Source organism: Archocentrus centrarchus, chromosome 21, assembly GCF_007364275.1.
Source record: "Archocentrus centrarchus isolate MPI-CPG fArcCen1 chromosome 21, fArcCen1, whole genome shotgun sequence".
In the NCBI taxonomy this organism is placed as follows: Eukaryota; Metazoa; Chordata; class Actinopteri; order Cichliformes; family Cichlidae; genus Archocentrus; species Archocentrus centrarchus.
Window position 1 is genome coordinate 31,944,913 of NC_044366.1, and position 24,782 is coordinate 31,969,694.

At 42.8% G+C, this 24,782-nt stretch overlaps 1 protein-coding gene across 1 annotated transcript; it reads left to right on the plus strand.

Annotated features, from left to right (window-relative positions):
- Positions 1-10,354: 10,354 nt before the first annotated feature.
- Positions 10,355-11,555, plus strand: LOC115800062 (trace amine-associated receptor 13c-like). The gene is made up of 2 exons (XM_030757317.1): positions 10,355-10,530; positions 10,742-11,555. The coding sequence occupies exons 1-2, from the start codon at positions 10,355-10,357 to the stop codon at positions 11,553-11,555; spliced, it is 990 nt and encodes a 329-aa protein (XP_030613177.1).
- The last annotated feature ends 13,227 nt before the right edge of the window (positions 11,556-24,782 follow it).

The window sequence follows — 24,782 nt, forward strand, 5'->3', positions numbered from 1 at the left end:
ATTATTTCAAAAAGGAGTGGTCAGCATATTTAGAAAATAATGATCTTCCGGAAATATCACCATGTGTTCTTTGGGAAGCAGGAAAGGCAGTAATGCGGGGCAAAATAATATCTTACTGCTCGCATATGAAAAATAGAGAAAAAACACTTGTGTTAGAATTAGAACAGAAAATTAAATCTTTAGAAACTGCCTATGCTGCTTCACCACAAGAACATATAATTAACAACCTGAGGAAACTGAAACTGGAGTTAAATGAAATAACTGATAAAAGGACACAATTTATGTTGCAGAGGCTGCGTTTGGAAAACTTCGAGCATGGAAACAAATCTGGAAAATTCCTGGCCAACCAATTAAAACTAAATAAAGAAAAAACAGCTATTTATTCTATTAAAGATTCAACTGGTAACATTACTCATGACCCACAACAAATAAATAACTCTTTTAAAGACTTTTATGAAGCTTTATACTCACCACAGATTAACCCATCTGATACTGAAATGGAAGAATTTCTTAACAATATAATTCTACCAAAACTAGATGACGATCAAGCTGCAGCTCTGGATTTACCTCTTTCATTATCTGAACTTAGTGAAGCAGTACAGCACCTCCCAAATAATAAAGCCCCAGGTCCAGACGGTTTTCCAGCTGAGTTTTATAAAGAATTTTGGTCAGAGCTAGCTCCCATTTTTTTCAGAATGGTAACTCAGATTCAGAGTGATCACATCTTATCTCCAACCTTAAACTCTGCTAACATTAGCCTGCTTCTTAAACCAGGCAAAGACCCCACACTCCCATCCAGCTACAGGCCAATCTCTCTCATTAATGTAGATCTTAAAATAATTTGCAAAGCCCTTGCCAAAAGATTAGAAAGTATTACTCCATTTATTGTACATCCAGATCAAACAGGTTTTATCAAGGGTCGGCACTCAGCCAATAATACACGTCGACTGATAAATATAATAGACTATTGTTCTATTAACAAATTAGAGACGACAGTCGTGTCTTTAGATGCAGAAAAGGCATTTGATCGGGTAAATTGGAAATTCTTACTAGCAGTTCTACAAAAATTTGGATTCGGTTCATCCTTTATAAACTGGATCAGAACACTACACAGCTCCCCAAATGCACGTGTTAGGACAAATGATCTCATTTCCCAAAGCTTCAGTCTGCAGAGGGGCACTAGGCAGGGCTGCCCACTCTCTCCCTCTCTTTTTGTAATTTTCATTGAGCCACTAGCAGCAGCAATCCGTCAAAATGCAAATATTAAAGGGATTCAAACTGAAAATATGAACCATAAAATTAGCCTTTATGCTGATGATGTATTACTTTTCCTTGGGAATTCACAAGCTTCTCTCTTGAAGACTATCACACTGATAGATAAGTTCTCATCTATATCCGATTACTCTATCAATTGGAGTAAATCAACAGTTTTGCCTCTGAATTATAATTTCCATAGAACCCCTAGGGCCCCACTAAAGTCAGGAAATATTAGATATTTAGGCATAAATTTTTCCGCCAGGCTCTCAGACTTGGTAAGATTAAATCATATCCCCTTATTAAAAACAATAGAGGATGATCTCACACGTTGGAATAGTTTACCTATATCACTCATGGGGAGAGTTGCTGCCATTAAAATGATGGTCTTACCAAAAATTAATTATCTATTTTCACTGATCCCTAATAAACCTTCTATTCCTTGGTTCAAGTCACTAGATTCAAACATCTCAAAATTTTTATGGAAAAACAAACCATCAAGAATAAGCTTAAAAACTTTACAAAAGCCAAAACAAAGTGGAGGTCTGGAATTACCAAACTTTTATTACTATTTCTTAAGCAATAGGTTGCAGTATATTTCAAAGTGGATCAAATCCAATTCATTAGACAACCCATGGCTGGATCTAGAACAGGAGTTTTGTGGAAAAATAAAAATCTCGAATCTACCTTTCATTAGCCCTAGTATTAAACATCATAACTGCTATAAAAGCCTTAGTATAAATACTTCTCTGACAGCTTGGTGGGAATTTTTGAAAATAACTAAATCTTCACTTATCCCCTGTAAGCTAACACCGATTTGGAACAATCCAGATATTTGTCAGAAAAAGAAAATGCTGAATTTTCCGTTATGGCGTGATAAGAGTGTAAATACTTTAGAACATATTATCCAAGATGGAAACCTTATTACATTCCAAGAACTTATGTCAAAATATAGAATTGGCAACGGTAGATTTCTGGAATATCAACAACTTAAGTCCATTTTACAGGGAAGATTTAACCTTAATCAGTTGAATCTAGAAATACCTACATGGGTAACAGAATTTCTTAACCTCTATACCCCAAAATTGTTGTCAAAATTGTATAAATTATTACTGAAAACTGATGATTCAGTTTCCCTCCCAATTGCAAAATGGGAGCGTGATCTTTCTGTTAACCTAGATCAAAATTTATGGACAGAAATATGTTTAAATATCTTCAAAATGACTAAAAGACCCCAAGTACAACTTTTACAATATAAAATTCTCCATAGAACACACTATACTGGACAAAGGATGTTTCAAATGGGTCTTACACACTCAAACATATGCACCCACTGTACAAGCAATTCAGAGGAGAACTATCTACATGCTCTGTGGTCTTGTGTACCTGTTCAGAGATTTTGGCAAAGGATATGTAAAGACCTATCCACATGGTTTAGCTGTCACGTCCCAACTTCCCCCAGACTATGCATCTTAGGTGACATCAGTGAATTAGTGATGGAGTCAAATATGTCACACATAGTTCTCACCGCCTTGTGCATCGCTAAGAAAACTATCCTTATGAACTGGAAGTCAAAAAATAAACTCTGTATTACTCAGTACAGAAATTTATTAATAGATTATGTTAGTTTAGAGAGAATGTCTGCTTCATCTAAAGATCAATTGGAGGAATTTGACTCTCTTTGGTTCCCACTGATCAGCTCCATTACTTAGTGGGGGTGGTTGGCTGTTGGTTCTGCCCCTGAGGTGCTTTGTAGGCGGTCGGGTGGGAGCTCTGGGGGCCTGTGTAGCTGGTAGCCTCCTGAGACTGGAGTCCTGGGGCGACCTTCTGGTGATGTCTGTGTGCCTGTTCTAGTTGATGGTGGTGGGGGCTTGGATGGTGCTGCCTTGCGGTCCTGGGGTGTGGTCCGGGGTGTTTGGGGTGATGCGTGCCGGCCCCCGGTCGGTTGGCTGGTCTTCCCTGGGTGGCTTGGGGGCTGGGCCCTGGGGCCCCGGGCCTGGGGCCGTGCCGGTTCCCGGTGGGTCCCCCCTGGCGCTGGGGGGTCTCTGCTGTCCCGGGCGCACCACCGGGTGGGGTGGGTTGACCTAACCTGCGTTGGGACGTCCGGTCTGCGCTTTTGGGGCCCTGGGGTGCCTGCGCTGCCGGCGGGTGGGGTGGGGGGTGGGGACGGCGGTGGGGTGGTTGGTGGGGACGGGGCACCGTATGTCCAACTCAGGCCAGCATGTCCTGTCGCTTGTTTGTGTCTATTGTTGAGTGAATGGGCGTCTAGTGAGAGTGGGCTACCCTCTATGATGGGGGCGGTGGCACCAGTCTCAGGTGCTGCAGTGCTCTGGGATGCTGTCACCATGGCCCCGGGCTCACCCCTCCCTGCCCTGTGCTGGGGTGTGGGAGGTCGGGGTGCCTACTGAGCCAGTGGAGTGCTGGCTCTCTTCTTCCAGGTTGGGTGGGGTTTTTTTTTTTTTTTTTTTCTTCCACCTTCCTGGTCTTACCCCCCCCCCCACCCACACCCACACACACACACGTAGGGTGCAGGGTTGAGAGGCTGCATGCAGAGTCACGCGGCCACTTGCATCTCCTTTTTAATTGCACTATAGACATTATAATTCACAACACATGCACACATACTACACGATACATATAGGACCTTTGGGGCAGGCATGTTACACAGAGGTTGATGAGGGGCGGCCGCTGAGGTGGCCCCATTCAGATCCTCATTTCTGTCTGTCCCCAAATTTTATTTGCATTTTAGACATGGAGGGTTTTTGGGGGGGCAGTGTGGGCGAGCACTGCCGTCCAGCAGTTGGTGCTTGTGGCACAACTGCCCCCTCAATTTTAACTGCACCCTATACAACTCATTCATTCACAACATAAACACATACACTTATAAGTTGGGCAGGGGGAGGGGGGGGGGGGGGGGGTGGGCCATCTCACACCCCGATTTCTTATGCCTCGCCCGGGGTCGGGGTCGGGTGGTTCCTTGGGGACCGGGCTGGCGGCATCTTGGGGTCACTGTTGGCCCTGGGGTGGTTTCCGCTCCCATCTTCAGAGAGTGGGTAGCTATGGATGAATGTGTGTCTTTGTATTTGTCACAGTCTTCGTGAGTATGGGTGGGCGAGTGAATATGGTGTATCTATGTTTATATGTGTGTGGGAGAGTGTGTTTGTGTATAAATGTGTACATGGGTGTGCTTGCCGGTGTGCGTGTGGTTGTATGTTTGGCTGGACCTGGGTCTGGGCCGGTGGCTTGCCTCCTGACCGCTCCTTGCTGGTTGCCTCTCCCCCCCTGCCCCCCTGGGGTGTGGGTACCTCCTGGTTCCTGGGTGGGGCCGGATGTTCTGATGTGGGTGGTGACCTGCTCCCCTGGGGGCTGCGGCGCGGGGCTGCGTTGGCTTCTTCGGCGTGGGGGGGGAACCCTGTGGGGGCTCGGGCGGCCCTTGGGTGCCGGGGGCCCTGGGGCCCTGCTGCCGGCCGTGCGGGGGGCTGGCCGCTGGGGGGGGGGCTGGCTTCTCGTTGCCTCGAATGCTCTGGTGCCCTTGTTTCTTGACTGGGGGGACTCCATCTGAGACCTCCGTCCTCCGTCTGCTGGGAGGGGTGTACGGTTGTCTTTGGAATGAGTGGCCGCGGGTCTTCGTAGGTCTTGATGGGCTGCTGGTGGCCTGGGCTTCCTGGGATTCTCTTGCCTGCCTCTGGGTTCTGATGGGCGGGGCTGCGGCTTTCTGCCTTCATTGGTAAGTACATTTCATGACACAAACACATATACCCACATAATGACACAAAATGGTTGGTTTGTATAACTATTCTTCTTTTATTTTTATTTATTTATTTATTTATTTTTTCCCCACACAATCTTTAATTTTGCAGATATTGTCAGTATCTTAAGTTTAACAAGTGGCTAACTATTTGGTTTACTTACTTGCACTCTTTCCTGTTTCTTTTTTCTATTTTCTCTCCTTTTTTTTCCCCCTTTCTTCTTCTTCCTCTTTCCCTTTCTCTGTTCTTTCTTTTCTCTTTTCTATTTCTTAAGCCTGTCATTTCTGGCACAATTTGATAAATAGCATGTTAAAAATAATTCAAATAAAATAAAGGATTACACAGTAACAAGAGGAGCCTATAGAGAACCTATAGAGCTCATCTTGAAATAGCAAATATGTTTGGCACAACAATGCATTCAGATCACAGTTCTGTTTGCAAGATTTGCCAGACATGACAGGCAAAAAAAAAAAAAAAAAAAAAAAAAAAAAAAAAAAAAGAAATTCTGTGCATTAAGAATTTGGCCCAGTCTTTAAGGACTGCATTAATATCCTTCCTCGCCAGATTATACTGTAGGGAAATAGTGTCATTAAAGTTTTGTTGTTAAGATTTATCGTTATGCTTAACCCCTTGACCCCTGTACGTATGAGAAGTGTATGCAGAACCTCCCCAACTGAAACAGCGTCCTGTTTTCTTTCCTTGCCTCATTGTGTGAAAAGATAAGACTTGCCTCATCTGCTGTATACTGTATTTGCCATTTGATTACCTTTTCATATTGATTAGGATTGGACAGGATTTTTTCACATAATAAATGGAATCATGAAATTAATCTTTTTAAAACTGCATTTTGAATGATCTTTGTTTAATATTATAATTAGTTTGATGATCTGAAACATGTTAGTGTGACAAATATGCAAAAAGAAGAAATCAAATACTGTACTAAGCAAATACATCTTCGCAGTACTGTATATGCAGAAAAGAAGTTCTATACACAATCTTAGAGGTTTTCTCTGGTAAACCTCCAAAACAGTCTTAAAGCTCTGAGTGATAGATGTGTCATTTTTTTTTGCAAAGGATGAATCATAGTCATTAATACTACAAATGTTATTTTTCATTTGGTTCTTAATACTTGTGGTTAAGGAGCGCTGCTTGATAGTCTAAAATCTGCCACTAATATTCAGCAGTTTTTGAATGGGATTTCCAATAATTTGTCTCACATTTGAACATCATATGAAGAGACAGTAAGTGTGCAAGTATTGACATTACAGTTAAGAGTAGAAAGTAGAAATAAGAATGAAAATAAGGAAAAAGCAGAAGTTAAGCAAAGGATTGTGAAGGAGAATGAAACTGTGACCGAGCGAGCGGTAAATGGTAAATGAACTAGTTCTTATATACAGCTTTTCTACTCTGTCTGAGCACTCAAAGTGCTTAAACAACACGGTTACATTTACCCATTTACAACCCGTTTACATTTTTTCTCACCCATTTATTTAACTCAGCTTGTTAAGTAAGCACTACTCCATTACCAACTGAACTAAATTGTATGTTCTAATCAACCAAACTTATCTTTTATAGTTCGTGTAAAATTAAAATGTCTTTTAATCAATCCCCTTATCCTTTTCATGGTCATTGGGGGCGGGGGGGAGCCTATCCCAGCTGACAAGGCAGTAAGATGCAGGGTACACCTCATACAGGTCACCCCTCTGTTGTAGGGCTAACAGAGAGAGGGAGATAACCACTCACACCTGTGAGCAATTAATCTAATCCCAGTAACTCCATGTCTTCAGACTGTGGGAGGAAACCCACACAGACATGGGAAGAACATGCAAACTCCACACCATCCTTTGTGCTGCATTGCTGCTCCTAAACATACAAAATGGTTTCAGAGATGAGGAACAGCTCCTGAACCTAAAGGTGGCTCATTTCATACTAAACGACAAAAAAAATCCACTTATTGGTCACTATGGTGAAGCATTTCACTAACTCTAGTGAGGTGTTGTACTGGACCTGGCAACCTAAACCTAACCTAACCTATACTCTGAGAAGTACTGTGGAAATAATGAAAAAACATTATTGAAAATTTATCTTGGAAACAAAAAAAAATCAACCTGACATCTGTCCTCACTGTTCTTTCTGGATCTATTATAATTAATATGGTTTTTAAAGCTGACCTCACACCCTGAAGCTCCACCTGGGTCTCCTCTCTCTAAATCAGTTCTTCCCATGATCAGATTGTTTAGTTTTATATTTAAAAGTAATAAGGGGCTAATACATATTTCACTAAACTAATTTAAGACCTGGTCTGAGCTTCTTCTGCCTCTCCACCTTTCATTGCTTCAACTGAGTCATTACTCTATGTACTACCATTCTCCTGATATCATTACACATTTCTAATATACTGTCATACATGTTGATAAATTATGATCAGGTGTTGCCCTTGCATTGTGTGACTGTTACACTGACAAAGTTAGCAGTTAAATATTGGACGAGTGACCATCCCAGGATTAAGATGACTGAACCAAAAAGATTTGGTTTCTATATATGAAAGTAAACTGACAACAAGGCGTTATAAACAACCCATATTCACGGCAACATTCCCAACAGATTGTGTTACCTCATTCAAAAGAATTTCTGACTCCTGCTGCTGTCTCTGCCTCCCAAATACTCCCAAACACACTGTTGAGAGGGGGCGGGGGAGCGCAGTGACATGACGCTATGTTGCGCCTTCAAATAAAAGCACGCAAGTTACAGATTTAGTTTTTTTTTTGTGTAATTTTGGGTAGGACAAATGCGCCTGTCTCCAATATTGGGGGGGGACATGCCCCCCCCCGGTTCCTATGCCTATGAGGCCAGTCAAGTTCTTCCACACCAAACTTGCCCATCCATGTCTTTATAGAACTGCTTTGTACACTGGTGTGCAGTCAAGTTGGAAAAGTAAGGGGCCATCCCCAAAGTGTTCATGAATTTTACCAAAATATCTTGATATGCTGAAGCATTAAGAGTTCCTTTCACTGGAACTAAGGGGCCGAGTGAACTCCTGACAAGCAACCCCACACCATAATTTCCCTCCACCACACTGGTCCCCTGGGAACCACCAAACCCAGACTTGTCCATTGATTTATCAGATGGAGAAGCATGATCCATCCTTCCAGAGAACACGTCTCCACTGTTCTAGAGTCCACTGTCGGTGTGCTTTACACCACTGCATTAGAAGCTTTGCATTCCACTTTGTGATAAGGCTTGGATGCTGCTGTTTGGCCATGGAAATCCATTCTATGAAGCTCTCTACACACTGTTCTTGAAGTAATCAGAAGGCCACATGAATTTTAAAGATCTGTAGCAAATGATTGCAGAAAGGTGGCGACCTCTGTGCACTATGTGCCTGCTCACCCTGGTCTGTCATTTTATGTGATCTATCACTTTGTGGTGGAGCAAGCTCAAAGCTATCCCAACTCTCTGTCATGGTGCACTGTGTGGGTAGACCCCCAAATTGCAGGACTCACAGGCAAAACTTAACTGAAAGGGTGTTTCTTGTGGAATGACAAAACAACAGAGCTATACTGGGAAGGATGGGTGCCAGGACTAAATACAAGAAAATAAACAAGCAAAGACACACACAGTAGCAGGATCATAGACAACATGACAACAAATATGTAGGACCGCTTTTTTGCATTTGCGCAATATTTCTAAAATTAGAAACATCCTTTCTCAGTGTGATGCTGAAAAGCTAATTCATGCATGTATTACTTCTAGGGTGGAGTATTGTAATTCATTATTATCAGGCTGTCCTAAAAGCTCCCTGAAAAGCCTTCAGCTGATCCAAAATGCTGAGGCTAGAGTACTGACAGGGACTAGAAAGAGAGAGCAGATTTCTCCCATATTGGCTTCTCTTCATTGGCTCACTGTTAAATCTAGAATAGAATTTAAAATCCTTCTCCTCATCTACAAGGTCTTGAATAATTAGGCCCCATCTTATCTCAAAGACCTCATAGTACCATATCACCCTAACAGAGCACTTCGCTCTCAGACTGCTGGCTTACTTGTGGTTCCTAGGATACTTAAGAGTAGAATGGGAGGCAGAGCCTTCAGCTTTCAGGCCCCTCTTCTGTGGAACCAGCTTCCAGCTTGGATTCAGGAGACAGACACCCTCTCTATTTTTAAGATTAGGCTTAAAACTTTCCTTTTTGATCCAGCTTATAGTTAGGGCTGGATCAGGTGACCCTGAACCAGCCCTTAGTTATGCTGCTATAGGCCTAGTCTGCTGGGGGGTTCACATAATGCACTGTTTTTTTCATTCACCTTATTTACTTTGTTTATACTCCACTCTGCATTTAATCATTAATTGATATTAATCTCTGGCTCTCTTCCACAGCATGTCTTTCTCTCCCCTCAGCCCAACCGGTCACAGCAGATGACCCCCCCTCCCTGAGCCTGGTTCTGCTGGAGGTTTCTTCCTGTTAAAAGGGAGTTTTTCCTTCCCACTGTCGCCAAGTGCTGCTCACAGGGGGTCATTTTGACTGTTGGGTTTTCTCTGTATTATTGGAGGGTCTTTACCCACAATATAAAGCACCTTGAGGCGACTGTTTTTGTGATTTGGCGCTATATAAATAAAATTCAATTCAAATTGAATTGCAACAGATGCAGACTGGCACTTATCAGAATCAGAATCTTTATTGTCATTGTACACAGAAGTTGCACAACGAAATTTAAAATGCATTCCTTTCTAGGTGCCTCAGACAATAAATAATAAAATAATAAAAATATGAGTGATAAAAATGATTACTAAAATACAGTGCACAATAGTAAATTAACAGACGAATCTAGCCCCAATACACACCAACGCACGCACACAGTCAGCACTACCACCCCACATCACTGTCCAAACCACACAGAGTTCAGTTTAAATACAAACACTAGATAATCAGGGAATAGGCAGCAGGTGAGGGGCAAAGCTGAATGTAATTAACCAGACAAGACAAGGGGAAGCAAAAATAAACACAAAGCACCAGGAACACAGGACTATCAAAGTAAAACAGGAAACACACACAGGATAGAGATGCAGGGGAGCAGGAACAAAAGGAACTGAACCAAAACTAACGAGAGAGGAAACTAAGATAAATAATCAAAACCAAAACAAACTAGAATATAACAAAACTCAGTGGAAACACAACTAAACACAAAACGCTGGGCACACGGCCCAGGACCATGACACTCTGCCTTAGAGAAAGACAAAGCAGGAATTGGGAGAAAAAAAAGGAAACAAAGACAACATTTTGCTGAGGGGAGGGGAGGGGTAAAGCAACTATATGACAAAAAGTTCTGATCAGAGCTGCAGGAGCTGCAGCTGCCTGATGATGGAGATACAGAAAGGAGCTGAGCTCTGTTTTCCACAACTCCTCAACAGTTCCTGCAGGAAGCCGACACTTCACTGGTCCAAAGCTGTGTTCCTGAACATTGTGCTGTCCTTCATCTCTCTGATCACTGCTGCTCTCAACCTGCTGGTCATCATCTCAGTCTCACACTTCAGGCAGAGATTAACTACAGATTAAGTTTTAGAAACTTTAACACTGTGATTTATATCATTTGATCTAAGAATGAATGAATGAAGTGAATGTGAAACATTCTTGACTAATGTTCAATGTGCCTACACTGAACCACAACTTACTAATGCAGCATTTTCACTGAAGACATTTTGACATTATTAATGTGCAATATTTTCTTTTCTCTCTCCCTTGCAGGCAGCTCCACACACCCAGTAACATCCTCCTCCTCTCTCTGGCTGTCTCAGACTTTCTCGTGGGTCTCCTGTTGATGCCATTAGAAATCATTCGAAACACAGCCTGTTGGGTTCTTGGTGATCACATGTGTTCTGTTTATTGGTATCTGACTAGCAACATTGTCTGTGCTTCAATAGGGAACATAGTTTTCATATCAGTTGACCGCTATGTGGCTATTTGTGACCCTCTGCATTACCCCACCAGAATCACTGTGGTGAGAGCCAAACTCAGTGTTTGTCTGTGTTGGTTTTATTCAACTTTCTACAGCAGTCTTTATACGAAGGACATCCTGATTGAACCAGGCAGGTATAATTCCTGCCATGGAGAGTGTGTGATTGTTATGACTGACATTGCAGGGATTGCTGACCTTGTTTTATCCTTCATTGTTCCAGTTTCTGTCATCATAGTTCTGTATATGAGAGTGTTTGTGGTGGCTGTGTCTCAGGCTCATGCCATGCGCTCTCATGTTACAGCTGTCACACTTCAGCGTTCACTGAATCAAACAAACAGATCTGAGCTGAAAGCAGCCAGGACTCTTGGGGTTCTTGTAGTTGTTTATCTGGCAAGTTTCTGTCCATATTACTGCTACTCTCTGGTTAATGAAAATGTGACCAATGATCCATCTGCATCTTTTGTGGTGATGATTTTTTATTTTAACTCATGTCTAAATCCTTTGATCTATAGTTTGTTTTACCCCTGGTTTAGAAACGCTGTTAAACTTATCATCACTCTGCAGATATTCAAGAATGACAGCAGTGAGTCAAACATACTATAGAAATATAATGAAACCTGCTCCACTAAGATTTGAAATCAGTTAAATGAAACATTCAGTCTGGAAATGTAAAACTGCTTTCTACTGTATCAGAGCAAACAGGAAAAAATACAGAATTTTAAAGCTTTGTTTAAATTTTGACACCCAGAATTCTCAATTTTTGCAGTTTTCTGCTTAAAGAATTATTCAGATTAACTTTCACTGAGTTGCTCAAACAGAATCATGGCTGCATGGCTGACACACCTGCAGATCAAACCTCCTTTCAGTTCCTCAGTCTCTCACTCACTTTAGCGCCTCTTACAATGAAAAATCAATGTTGAGTGAGTGTAACAATTTCCACTCATGTAGAATGTGGCCTGTAGTGTGATGTAGTCAGTAGGAGCTGACTGATCAGCAGTAATGGCATTGAATATAAGAGCTTTATTGAATAAGATCAAACAGTGGTTTAGATTAGTGATAGATGAAGTATTATGCTGATCATGAACACACATAAGGAGCAACATTTCCAGTAAAACATATTTACTGTATGTACTTTTGATAAAACAATAAAAAACAATCACATAATTAACTTTACTTAATTTCCTGAACAAAAATTACAAGATATTTCCATGTGGAAATTGATACCTTGCAATTTTTACTATTTTTTTTTTTTGTTTGCTGTTTGCTGGTTGGCAGCTGCTTCAATATGACAGGCTGAGAATAAAGAAATGATATGAATTAAATATTTAGCAGCATGCTTGTCAGGTGAATCCATCAAGAAAAGCTCATAGTCAAAATGAGGTCAGGGTCACACAGCATGGCCTTACTGTTATTACTTCGATCCCTGGGAACTCTTTGTATTTGCTGGTGCCAAAGTGTGCCACACTTGCTCTGATTTCACAAAAATAAATATTATCAACAAGCCTGATTAATTATCTTTTTCTCGCTTGGAAGACTGCATAAACAGGGATGGTGAGTAAGAAAAAAATTTAACACAAGTACTTCAGTACTTTTTCTATGCTCAAGGCTCACACCGAAGTATGTTCCAGGTCTCCTTAGGTCATTATAAACTGCGGGAGCATCACAGTGACCAGTACACAAACTGTTATGTGTGTGTAAACCGTCCCTTTAAAGTAAATGCACATCTGTAATGGGTGTGTGGGTGAACCACCACAGAGAACCAGCAAGCATCAGGAGGTACCTGAAGCTCTCAGACATTAGCTGCACAGCTGCATTTACTGTCTGTAAATCCTGCACAGTCTCTGCTCAGTAGGTCGACCTTTGTAATGTATTTTATTTTATTTTAGTGTTCACACTGGTAAGTTGTCACATGGAACAAGTACTTGTGCTTTCTTCAGAGACTCAAACACAGGGGTAATAGCAGCTATGGCTTCCTGACTTAATGGGTATTGCTGTTGGTGAAGCCTATAACAGATTTCGGGGTGATCAATCAGGTCTACATCCTATTTAACTTGAGCCCACAGTGTCTTAGGGACTACAGCTTTTCCTGTAGGTCTGGAATAGCTGCAGCTTCTTCATGTGACAGAAATGAGTGTGATGTCGAGAGTAAAATTTTATTCATATATCACCTCTCAAGACAAATATCATAAAGTCCTTCACAACATAACAGCGGACCATAACAGGAAAAAAGAGTTAACCAAATCCATGTCTAAAAAGTTGGGCTTTCAGCTGTTTTTTTCAAAAGACATCACTGAATCCACAGCTCTCAAACTCAATAGGAGAGAGTTCCAGTCAGGGAGCTGCTGTTGCAAAAGCTCTGTCTCCTTTAGTTTTCAGCCTTGTATGATGTAAAACCAGTCGGCCCTGATGACATGACCTCAGAGACCTGATGGGGATCTATGAATGTAAGAGTTCGCTGATATAAGCTGGTTCTCGTCTATGAAAAGCTCTAAAAGTCAGAACCAGAATTTTAAACTGGACTCTGAATTTAAAGGGGAGCCAGAGCAGCTGGATCAGCAACGGTGTGACATGAGAGTATCTGGAAGACTTTGTTGGAAGCCTCGCTGCAGCATTCTGAACAACCTGGAGATGCTCCAAGGAGTTTATGCTCAGACAAGTAAACAATGTGTTACAGTAATCCAAACATGATGAAATAAATGAATGAACAACAAGTTCAGAGTGTGACACAATGGATCTTAACTTGGCAATATTCCTTAAATGTGAACCAGATTGTCATGGACATCTAGAGTGAAAGCAGAGTCAAAGTTTACCCCAAGATTCCTCATGGAAGATTCAGCAAATGTGGCAAGGAGTCCAAGAGTTTCCATTACCCTAGGCACAAATCTGTCAGGGGCACAAACAAGGACTTCAATTATTTCTTCACTGAGTTGGAGAAAGTTATCAGCCATCCAACTTCTGATAGAATCTAAGTACCTAATCAGCATATGTAACTTAAAAAAAATATTCAGTTGCCCAATTGTAAAAGAGATATACAACTGGATATCATCAGTATAGCAGTAATAAAATATGCCCTCAAAGATGCTCAGGGTATGCTGTAAAGGGAGCAAATATAACAAAAACAATAAGGGCCACAAAACAGAACCTTGTGGCACACCACAGGTAAGAGATGTAGAAGAGGACCTGTACCCAGAAACAGCCACAGAAAAGCATCGTTCAGATAGATATGATGTGAACCACTCCAAAGCAAAGACATTTTTAACAGAGATGCACAAAAAATGTCAAGAGAACAGGAAGATGTTTTCATTGAGTCCACCAATTTTTCCAGCTCAGGTAAAGAAACAGGTGAAAAACTTTGTATGATAACAGGCCAAGCTGGAGCATCAACAGCCAATGAAGATCCTGATGGGGAAATATTAATCCTTACATTGCTTTTTTTCCCTACCAGGTAAGAAAGGAAGTCATTTTAATTTTCATTTGAAAAAAATGGAACAACAGGTGGAGCAGGAGTAATAATATCGCTAACTGTGTCAAACAACATCTTCAGATTACATGTAAACAAGTTTACTTCCAGAGACGCTCAACTTTAGGACAAGAACTCTTTAAACAGCGAATGCTGTCATTTATCCAACTAAAATGGAAACACAATGATCATTAAAAAGATTTGCTGAGTGATCAACACCATTAAACACGGATAAAAATTAATTATCAGATAATTTCTCTGCAGTTGAGGAATTCAAGATGCGAGAACTACACAGTGACAGAGGAACATGATAGTTAAAAAAAATACAGTGATGATTAGAAACAAAAATGTACTTAGAATAAATAGAATCAATATTTAAACCATAAGCAAAAACCAGGTCCAGAGTGTGTCCTTTGGCATGTGTGGGGACAGACACATGCTGGGTAAAATGAAAAGAATCCATGATGCTCATAAAGCCTCTGGCAAAGAGGTCAAAGTTATCATCAATGTGGATATATATATATATATATATATATATATATATATATATATATATATATATATATATTTGGGATGGCACAATACCACTTTTTTAGGTCCGATACTGATATTTTATCTGCCGATACAGATACAAATCTGATCTTTTTTTAAAAAAAAACAAAAAACAATTGATTTCAGATGCCTGGATACATTTTACATACGTCAACAGTCTCACACACAACAAAATCAAAATCTTTTAGCTGTCCCACATACAAGACTAAGAACCAGGGAGGGGCAGAGCTTTTCAGGCAGTGACACCAAAGCTCTGTTTACCACTCCAGCTCCATTTAGCTGACTCTGTGGAGTCTTAAAAAAACAGTTGAAAACCCTTTCTGTTTAACCAGGCTTTCTGTTGACTTTATTTTTTAACATGGTGTTTTATCTGGGTTTTTTTGATATTGTGTTTTAATTATTGTACAGAGCTTTGTGACTTTTTGTCTGTGAAAAGCACTAAATAAATAAACTTCACTTACTTACAACAAGCACCTGAATCCTGTGGCTCCTATGTGAGAAGGTGATGCATTGGCTTATGGTATGTTGCAAATTTCAGTAGGGCTGCAACTATCGCTTAATTTAGTAATCGAGTATTCAATCAGTTATACCATCAATTACCCGAGTAACTAGATAAGAAATACTTTTTTCACATTAACAGTTCATTTGCATATTTTAACTTCCATACTGCAGTTTTTCCCTGTGTGAAACAAACAGGGTGGATGGGGCAACTAAAAGTTCTCTTTTATTCACTTACTGATCAGCTGGCTGATGAAGGACCTCCAGCTGTTTCCCAGTAAAGGTTTAATGGTGGTTACAGGGAGAAAACTTTCTTCCGCTCCATCTGAGCTCACCGGCTCCGCCTCTTTGCGCTTGTGCAGACTGACTGCACATAAATCAGCTGACTGCTGCTGTTGCGTCATCAGTGTTTATGTTGAAAAACTGGGGGCTGCATGAGCGTAATCTTGTAATGCTTTATATTCACAAGCATTCTCCTAAATATGTTTCTACTGCAGGCCTATATTTACGCACTAATCAGGGATTAAAGTATAAAAAATATTTTGACTGGAAAGGGGTCCTTCCAGTACCGGACAATCACTAGCTCGCTAGCAGTATGTCCGGGAGCTGAAGTAGAGAAAAAAATAACAGTTGAAATTCTCAGCACAGCGAGCACAACACACAAACACACAGAGAGCAGTGGAGGCGTGGAAAAACATGTCAGTGATGATCCACTCAGTGTTAAAGGGAATCAGTCGCAGCGACGGAGAACTGAGGGGGTTATTTCCTTATCCCCACTCCATTCCAGTAGATGGCGGTAATGCAGCTCTAAGCTGGTTTGGTCAACCGCAAACCCACAAGAAGAAGAAGACGACGGAGAACTGTAATGCAGCTAATGTGGGTCGGATCGGATCCAGTAATATAGGCCAGGATCGGACCGATACTGAATATCGGATCGGCGCATCCCTTATATATATATATATATATATATATATATATATATATATATATATTATGGAATGCCATTTAGGAAATATTATATATATATATTAAAGTCTTGCTGGGAGACTTCAACGCTCACGTGGGCAATGACAGTGAGACCTGGAGGGCCGTAATTGGGAGGAACGGCCTGCCCGATCTGAACCCGAATGGTGTTTTGTTATTGGACTTCTGTGCAAACCACAGTTTGTCCATAACAAACACCGTGTTCGAACACAAGGATGTCCATAAGTGCACATGGCACCAGGACACCCTAGGTCGCAGGTCGATGATCGATTTTGTAATCGTATCATCAGATCTGCGGCCGTATGTTCTGGACACTCGGGTGAAGAGAGGAGCTGAGCTGTCAACTGATCACCACCTGGTGGTGAGTTGGATCAGGTGGCGGGGGAAGATGCTGGACAGACCTGGCACACCTAAACGTATTGTGAGGGTGCGCTGGGAACGCCTGGCAGAAGCCCCAGTCCGGGAGATCTTCAACTCCCACCTCCGGCAGAACTTCGACAGCATTCCGAGGGAGGCTGAGGACATTGAGTCCGAATGGACCATGTTCCGCACCTCCATTGTTGAGGCGGCTGCTCAGAGCTGTGGCTGCAAGGTGGTTGGTGCCTGTCGTGGTGGTAACCCCCGAACCAGATGGTGGTCACCGGAGGTGAAGGGAGCCATCAAGCTGAAGAAAGAGTCCTATCGGGCTTGGTTAGCCTGTGGGACTCCGGAGGCAGCTGACAGGTATCGACAGGCCAAGCGGAATGCAGCTCGGGTAGTGGCCAAAGCAAAAACTCGGGTGGGGGAGGAGTTCGGTGAGGCTATGGAAAAAGACTTTCGGACGGCATCGAAGCGATTCTGGCAAACCGTCAGACGACTCAGGAGGGGAAAGCAGTGCTTCACTCACACTGTTTATAGTGCGGGGGGGGTGCTGCTGACTTCAACTGAGGCTATAGTCGGACGGTGGAAGGAATACTTCGAGGACCTTCTGAATCCCACTGACACGCCTTCTGTAGTGGAAGCAGAGTCTGGGGATGAGGGGGATGACTTGACCATCACTGGGGGTGAGGTCACTGAGGTAGTTAAACAACTCCTTGGTGGCAGAGCCCCTGGGGTGGACGAGATTCGCCCTGAGTTCCTGAAGGCTCTGGATGTTGTAGGGCTGTCTTGGTTGACACGCCTCTGCAACATCACGTGGAGATCTGGGGCAGTGCCATTGGATTGGCAGACCGGGGTGGTGGTCCCCATCTTTAAGAAGGGAGACCGGAGGGTGTGCTCCAACTTTCGGGGGATCACACTCCTCAGCCTCCCCGGTAAGGTCTATGCCAGGGTGCTGGAAAGGAGGGTGCGTCCGTTAGTCGAACCTCGGATTCAGGAGGAACAATACGGTTTTCGTCCTGGTCGTGGAACGCTGGACCAGCTCTTTATCCTCTCAAGGATATTCGAGTGTGCGTGGGAGTTTGCCCAACCAGTCTACATGTGCTTTGTGGACTTGGAGAAGGCATTCGACCGTGTTCCTCGGGGTGTTCTTTGGGAGGTTCTGCGGGAGTATGGGGTGTCTGGCCCATTGTTGCGGGCCATTCAGTCCTTGTACAACCACAGTGAGAGCTTGGTCCGTATAGCCGGTAATAAGTCGGATTCGTTTCCTGTGGGTGTTGGACTCCGTCAGGGCTGCCCTTTGTCACCGATTCTGTTCATAATTTTTATGGACAGAATTTCTAGGCGTAGCCAGGTGGCGGAAGGCTTCTTCCTTGGTGGCCTCAGAGTCACATCTCTGCTTTTTGCAGATGATGCGGTTCTGTTGGCTTCATCACGGGGGGGCCTCCAGCTCGCAGTGGAACGGTTCGCAGCCGAGAGTGAAGCGGCTGGCATGAGAATCAGCACCTCTAAGTCTGAGGCCATGGTCCTCAGCCGGAAAAGGGTGGAGTGCCATCTCCGGCTCAGGAACGAGTTCTTGCCTCAAGTGGAGGAGTTTAAGTATCTCGGGGTCTTGTTCACGAGTGATGGGAGAAGGGAACGGGAGATCGACAGGCGGATCGGGGCTGCTTCTGCAGTGATGCGGACGCTGCACCGGTCCGTCGTGGTGAAGAGGGAGCTTAGCGTAAAAGCGAGGCTCTCGATTTACCGGTCGATCTACGTTCCTACCCTCACCTATGGTCACGAGCTTTGGGTAGTGACCGAAAGAATAAGATCGCGAATACAAGCGGCAGAAATGAGTTTCCTTCGAAGGGTGGCTGGCCTCTCCCTTAGAGATAAGGTGAGGAGTGCGGCCATCCGGGAGGGGCTCGGAGTAGAGCCGCTGCTCCTCCACATCGAAAGGAGCCAGTTGAGGTGGCTCGGGCATCTGATTAGGATGCCTCCTGGCCGCCTCCTGGGTGAGGTGTTCCGGGCATGTCCCACCGGGAGGAGGCCCCGTGGTAGACCCAGGACACGCTGGAGAGATTGTGTATCTCGGCTGGGCTGGGAACGCCTTGGGGTCCCTCCGGATGGGCTGGAGGAGGTGGCTGGGGAGAGGGAAGCTTGGGCTTCTCTGCTTAGGCTTCTGCCCCCGCGACCCGGCCCCGGATAAGCGGAAGAAAATGGATGGATGGATGGATGGATGGATATATTAAAGTGAGAGTCTGAATATATTGAATGAAGTTCATTCAATATATTCAGACTTTCATTCTATATATTCAGACTTTCATTCCATATATTCAGACTTTCATTCAATATATTCAATTTTCATTCAATATATTCAGACTCTCACTTTAATATATATATATAATATTTCCTAAACGGCATTCCACAGATACAGGGGAAGACACACGGGCAAATTGGCGACAGGCCAGGACTGAAGCCCGCGCCACAACGCGGCATATGTGTGTGGTCGCTGGCTTCACCACTAAGCCACCTAGGCACCCCATCAATGTGTATTTTTTTTTTTTTTTTTTTTTAAAGCCTGTCATGTCTGGCACTGTTTGCAAGCAGAATTGTGATCTGAATGCACTGTTGTGCCAAACATATTTATTCTTCCAAGATAAGCTCTATAGAGTCTCTATAAGCTTTTCTTGTTAATGTTTTGTGTTTTTGTTGTTTGTTTGTTTGTTTGTTTTTTCCTTTATTTATTTATTTGTATACATATACATTTAATTCCAGTGGACAGGCTGGGGGAGAAGAAGAAGAAAAAAAAAAAGAGAGAGAGAGAGAGAGGGGAGAAAACAGAAAAAGAGGACAGAGCACCACTACACTAACCAAAACAAAACAGAAAAAAGACAACATACCAAAACAGAACAAGCAATACCTGGAAAAATAACTATGTGGAAAAGGCACAACAAAATGAAGCATGGTTGTATAAGAACAACAATTTTGTTATGCTGTGATTGCGTTAGTGTCTGTGTCATGGAATGCACTTACCAACGAGGGCAGAAAGCCGCCGCTCCACCCACAAGAAGCCAGAGGCAGGCAGAGAAGGACCCAGGAAATCTGAGCCATCCGCAGCCCATCAAGAGCCACGAAAACCCGCGGCCGCACATTCCAGCGACAACCGCATACCCACCCCAGCAGAGGGGAGAGGGAGGTCCCAGATGGAGCCCCCCCAGTCGAGGGGCAAGGGCCCCAGGGAATTCGAAGCATCAGGAAACCGTCCCCCCCAGAGGCCAGCCCCCCCGTGCAGGCCGGCGGCAGGGCCCCAGGGCCCAGGTGCCCAAGAACTGCCCGACAAACCGCAGAGCCCCCCCCCACGCCGGAGAAGCCCAAGCTGCCCCGGCCCACAGCCCCCAGGAGAGCAGGTCGACACCCACGCCAGAACATCTAGCCCGGCCCAGGAACCCCAAGGCATCCACACCCCGGGGAAGCGGGGGACGCAGGAGCGACCACCGAGAAGTAGCCGGGAGGCAAGGCACAAGAAGGCCCAGATTCAGGTCCAGCCATGCACAAACGTATGCACACACACTCACCCACATATGCTCATGCGCACACACACACACACACACACATGCACACACACACATACACACACACACACACACACACACACACACACACACACACACACACAACCCTACCCACACGCATTTACCCACCCAAAAACACCCACGAGGACTGTGACAAATGCACATTCATCCACATCTATCCACCCCCTGAGGCCAGGGCAAGTAGACACCCCACCCGGGCCAACAGCGACCCCACGATCAGAGTGTATTGTCACTTGTAATGTCTGTAATGCAATTAAAATGGAGAGGCAAGTGCGGTTCCGCACGTGGCCTCTCCAGACGACATGAAGTTTGTATATGTGTATGTGTTAATAAAAAGGTGATGCAGTGCAGTGGTGGGCCGTCAGGGCCTGCAAGACCTTCTCTGCTGGCCTAAAAAATATCTGAATCACAGACTGATGTTAATTATATCCTGTCCATCAATACTTGTTAAATTATTCTAAATGGTTTGTACGGTTCCTTTCACAGCTTTTCCTGTGGTCGCGCTGTTTCCAGACGTGTATTTTCATATTAAAGCATTTAACCAATCACATTTCAGCCATCATTTGTTGCCAGGGTCAAAGAAATCTGCCTGGAGGCCTTCATAATCAGTTCTGCGGGCCCCGTAGCACAAAAATAAGTGTCGATCAAACAGTTTGATCAACCAATCAGATTACGAGTTGGCAACACCGAGGCCCTCTAGCAGGCGTACGGTAACGTCAGCATATTCATACACTTTGATTGGATAGTCAGTGTACTAGCCAGAGCTAGCAAACTGCATCTGTAGCCAGCTGCACAAGCAAAAATATGGTTGTGTTGATTTTATAGCTGTTTTGTCAACACACAATGGCTGAAGGAGGAGAAGAAATGGATTTGGTTGCAGATTTATTGTCAAAGCCAAGACGGACTTTTCAAGAAAAGCTGGACATCATTAAGAAAGGTCGGGCAACTCCGAAGCTAGCAAGCCTGTCACAACCGGGAAAAGGATGTGTCCACCACTTTCAGTCCACTAATTACGAGCGGTACCACTGGCTCACAGGCCCCGAGGAACACTGCAAATTGTATTGCTGGGAGTGCGTGTTGTTTGCCACTGATCGACATGGTGTTTGGAGCCACACTGGGTTTGTAAATTTGGCTTGCCTAACCAAGGCAGCAACGAGACACCAAAGCACTGCCGGACACTTACAAGCAAAACATTCGGGGACACCAGAGCGGATCAGCTGAGTGAGCAAGTGCGCAGGGAAGCGGAGCTCCACGACGTAAAGGTGAAGAATAGTAGGGAAATCTTAAAGAGACTGTTTGTGGGGGCGGGGGGGGGCAAGCAGGAACTTTCATTTCGGGGTCACGATGACTAAAATGTTTCTCTTAATAATTTTATGAGGTTGTTATCAATGCATTTTTATATGTGTCGCAGCTGTAGCGGCAGTAAAAGGAGACTTGTGCACCTTGGGTTTGTTTCTTCGGTAAATGCTTTTATTCTGGCTACATGAGCTCTCAATCTGCGATGCAACTGCTCTTTCTACTGCATTTCTGCACAAAAAGATGTTTTTATTGCCATAAAATAGTTATTGAGGGTGGAGTGATTCAGGCGGATCACTACTGAAGGCCTAGGTGTGAAATGCGCGGCCGCCACTGCTTTTTATATACATTTTGGGTTGTTCAGAAGAAGCCAGATTTTATATAAAGTAAAAAAAACAATAAGTAATATTTTCCAAAAATAAAACTGCATTTACAAGCTAACTACACAAATACAGCAGACCAACAAAACAATCCAATACGTCTTACCGGCTTCCTTCTTACACGACACCGGACAGGATTTTTAATGGCTGCCGCCTTTTCCGGACCGTGAGGCTGACTGTAGCGGAAGTTCGGCGAACCGTCTGTAGGTTTTTCAAGAAGCTGAAAAACATTTTTGTACATTGTAAATAAACACAGTGTAAACACAGTGCATACATAAACAATATTCAGGCAAAAAAACACACACACAAACATACAACACCAATAGATACTTACACACAATTATATCACTGTCCACGCATTAGAAACCCACTCGCGTTGTGAGGCGAACAGTCTGTGGAAAAAAACGTGAAAATAAATAAGAGTAAAAACATTTTAAGTTCTTCTCTCCTCCACACATTGAATACTGCTGCTTTGTTTCTGATTCTTACCTCTGTAGAGGATCATACCGGCTTTTATTGGATTCAGAGTTGTGCAGGCCGCGAACTGCTTCTTATAAGATGAAATAAAAATAAGAAACCAAATCACAATACGTCTGTCAGCTTACTGTGACCATTCCTCCACTCTTAGTATTTATGTTTTAGAAACGACCAAGTCTTACCGCAGTTTTCGGATCATGCTGCCGTCTTTTCCTCTTTAGTAGGTGAGTCTTTGTTAGAGCATCGCGTCTCTACACAATAGACGCCATGTTGTCTTTCAGTCGCGCTCGTACAAACTTGAGTAACTGAGTCGATAACCCACTCACTGCAGCCAGCAGCGTCTTCTCGTCTGCAGCGGGGCTGGTTAAGGCTGGCCGGTAGAGAGGCCCGCTTTCACCGGGAGCTTCTGGGGTGTTGAAATATAGACGACGTCCTCCATTGTCGTACCGGGAAAGCAGCGTAGACAAAAACCGCCATTCAGTTTGAACGGAAGAGAAGGAAGGCACTGATTGGTCCTACAGACCTTCAGCGTGATCCCGCACGTGATCTGTATTGTCCAATCACAGGTGAGGAAGCTGCCACACGGAAATTAAATTCATTTCATTTCAAGTGAATTCAATTTTATTTATATAAATATCACTGTAAAATACAAATCGTTGTTTAATAAGGACTGGATGGAAAAAGGTGTTTGGTCAGTACTACATTTAGTCGACAGAAATGGCCATCTTTTGTCTTATAATGTTTTTTGTCTTAAATATAATTTACAAACAAACCAAAAAACTTTTAAACTTATTACTAATGCCATTCCTAAAGCTGTGTTATGTCTGGTTGCAGGTGTTTTAGTTCAGTCAAATATTGTTCCTTGTTTACCACAATGTCGGATTGGAAATTGTTCCTTTAAGGATTCTAGCTTAACTAATAAAATCATTAGGCATACACATTATATTTTGTATCCAACTACTCCATTTAGAAATTGCATTCGTCAGTTCTTCCAAGTCCAAGCAATTCATAAACTGTGCACCAAATACCTCAAATATCCAATTGCTCCTAAAGCTAAAGAGATTCATTTTAAAACTTTAAATGGAATTTATCCATCCAGTGACTTTATTCAAAAACAATTTGGTATTGAAACAAAAAATTGTGTTTTTTGTGATGCAACTGAAACAACTGAGCATCTCTTTTTCCAGTGCATTTATGTTGAGGCTTTCTGGGCTGATGTTTTTGACTGGTTGTTCCCTAAAATTCCCTCCCTCTACATGTTCACTGACAGAGACATATTATACGGCCTTATATTGGACAATCTAAATAATGACTTTCTTGGGAAATTTTTCATTCATAAGGCCAAATTCTATAAAACCCAGCCTAAGTTTCACGCTTTTCACAATGACTTTCTGTTACTTCTCAAAGCTCTTAGTACAATGCACAATAAAAATGCCCTTAAACTATTCTCTTTAACTGGAGAATTCGATTTAAAAGCTAAACCCTAGCCCTTTTATTTATTTATTTTATTTTATTTTATTTATCTTTTTTTTTTTTAATTTTACATGAATTATCCTTTATTGTAGCATACAAATCGTATTGATTTATTTTATTGCATCCTTTCGCACTTGTACTCTATTTTACTTGTATTATGCCTTGTTGTTTGTAAATGTACAAATTGCTTATTATTTTTCTGAATTAATTAAAAAAAAAATTTATTTATATAGCAGCAAATCACAACAAACAGTCGCCTCAAGGCGCTTTGTATTGTGGGTAAAGACCCTACAATAATACAGAGAAAACCCAACAGTCAAAATGACCCCCTATGAGCTGGAAGATGTGTTGTTCACACATCCACTGTCTGTTTAAGCAGGACAACTGAGAAGGTGACTGTTGCATTAAAATTTTCCTTATTTTTTTTTTTATTTACCTTTTTACATTTACATTTTTCTCATGAAGATTTTGCTGATATCTCTTATGTACATCCATGTATAGCAAAATAAAAGTTTATACATTTTCGTATTCCATCTGCCTTGGTAGTCTTTAATGTCATTGATGCATGTGAACATTCACTAAACGTTTATAGCAGCGTTCATGGGATGTTGTCTGAATGTTCAATGCTAGCTGGGAAGCCACTGCACAGGAGAGGATGATGGTGTGACAGACTTTTTGTTACAGTGAATTAGACTGAAAACTGAGTATGCTTTTCAATGAAAATAATGCTTGTGGTGTCACCAAAATCAAGTTATAGCCTTTGTTTATCTCCCTC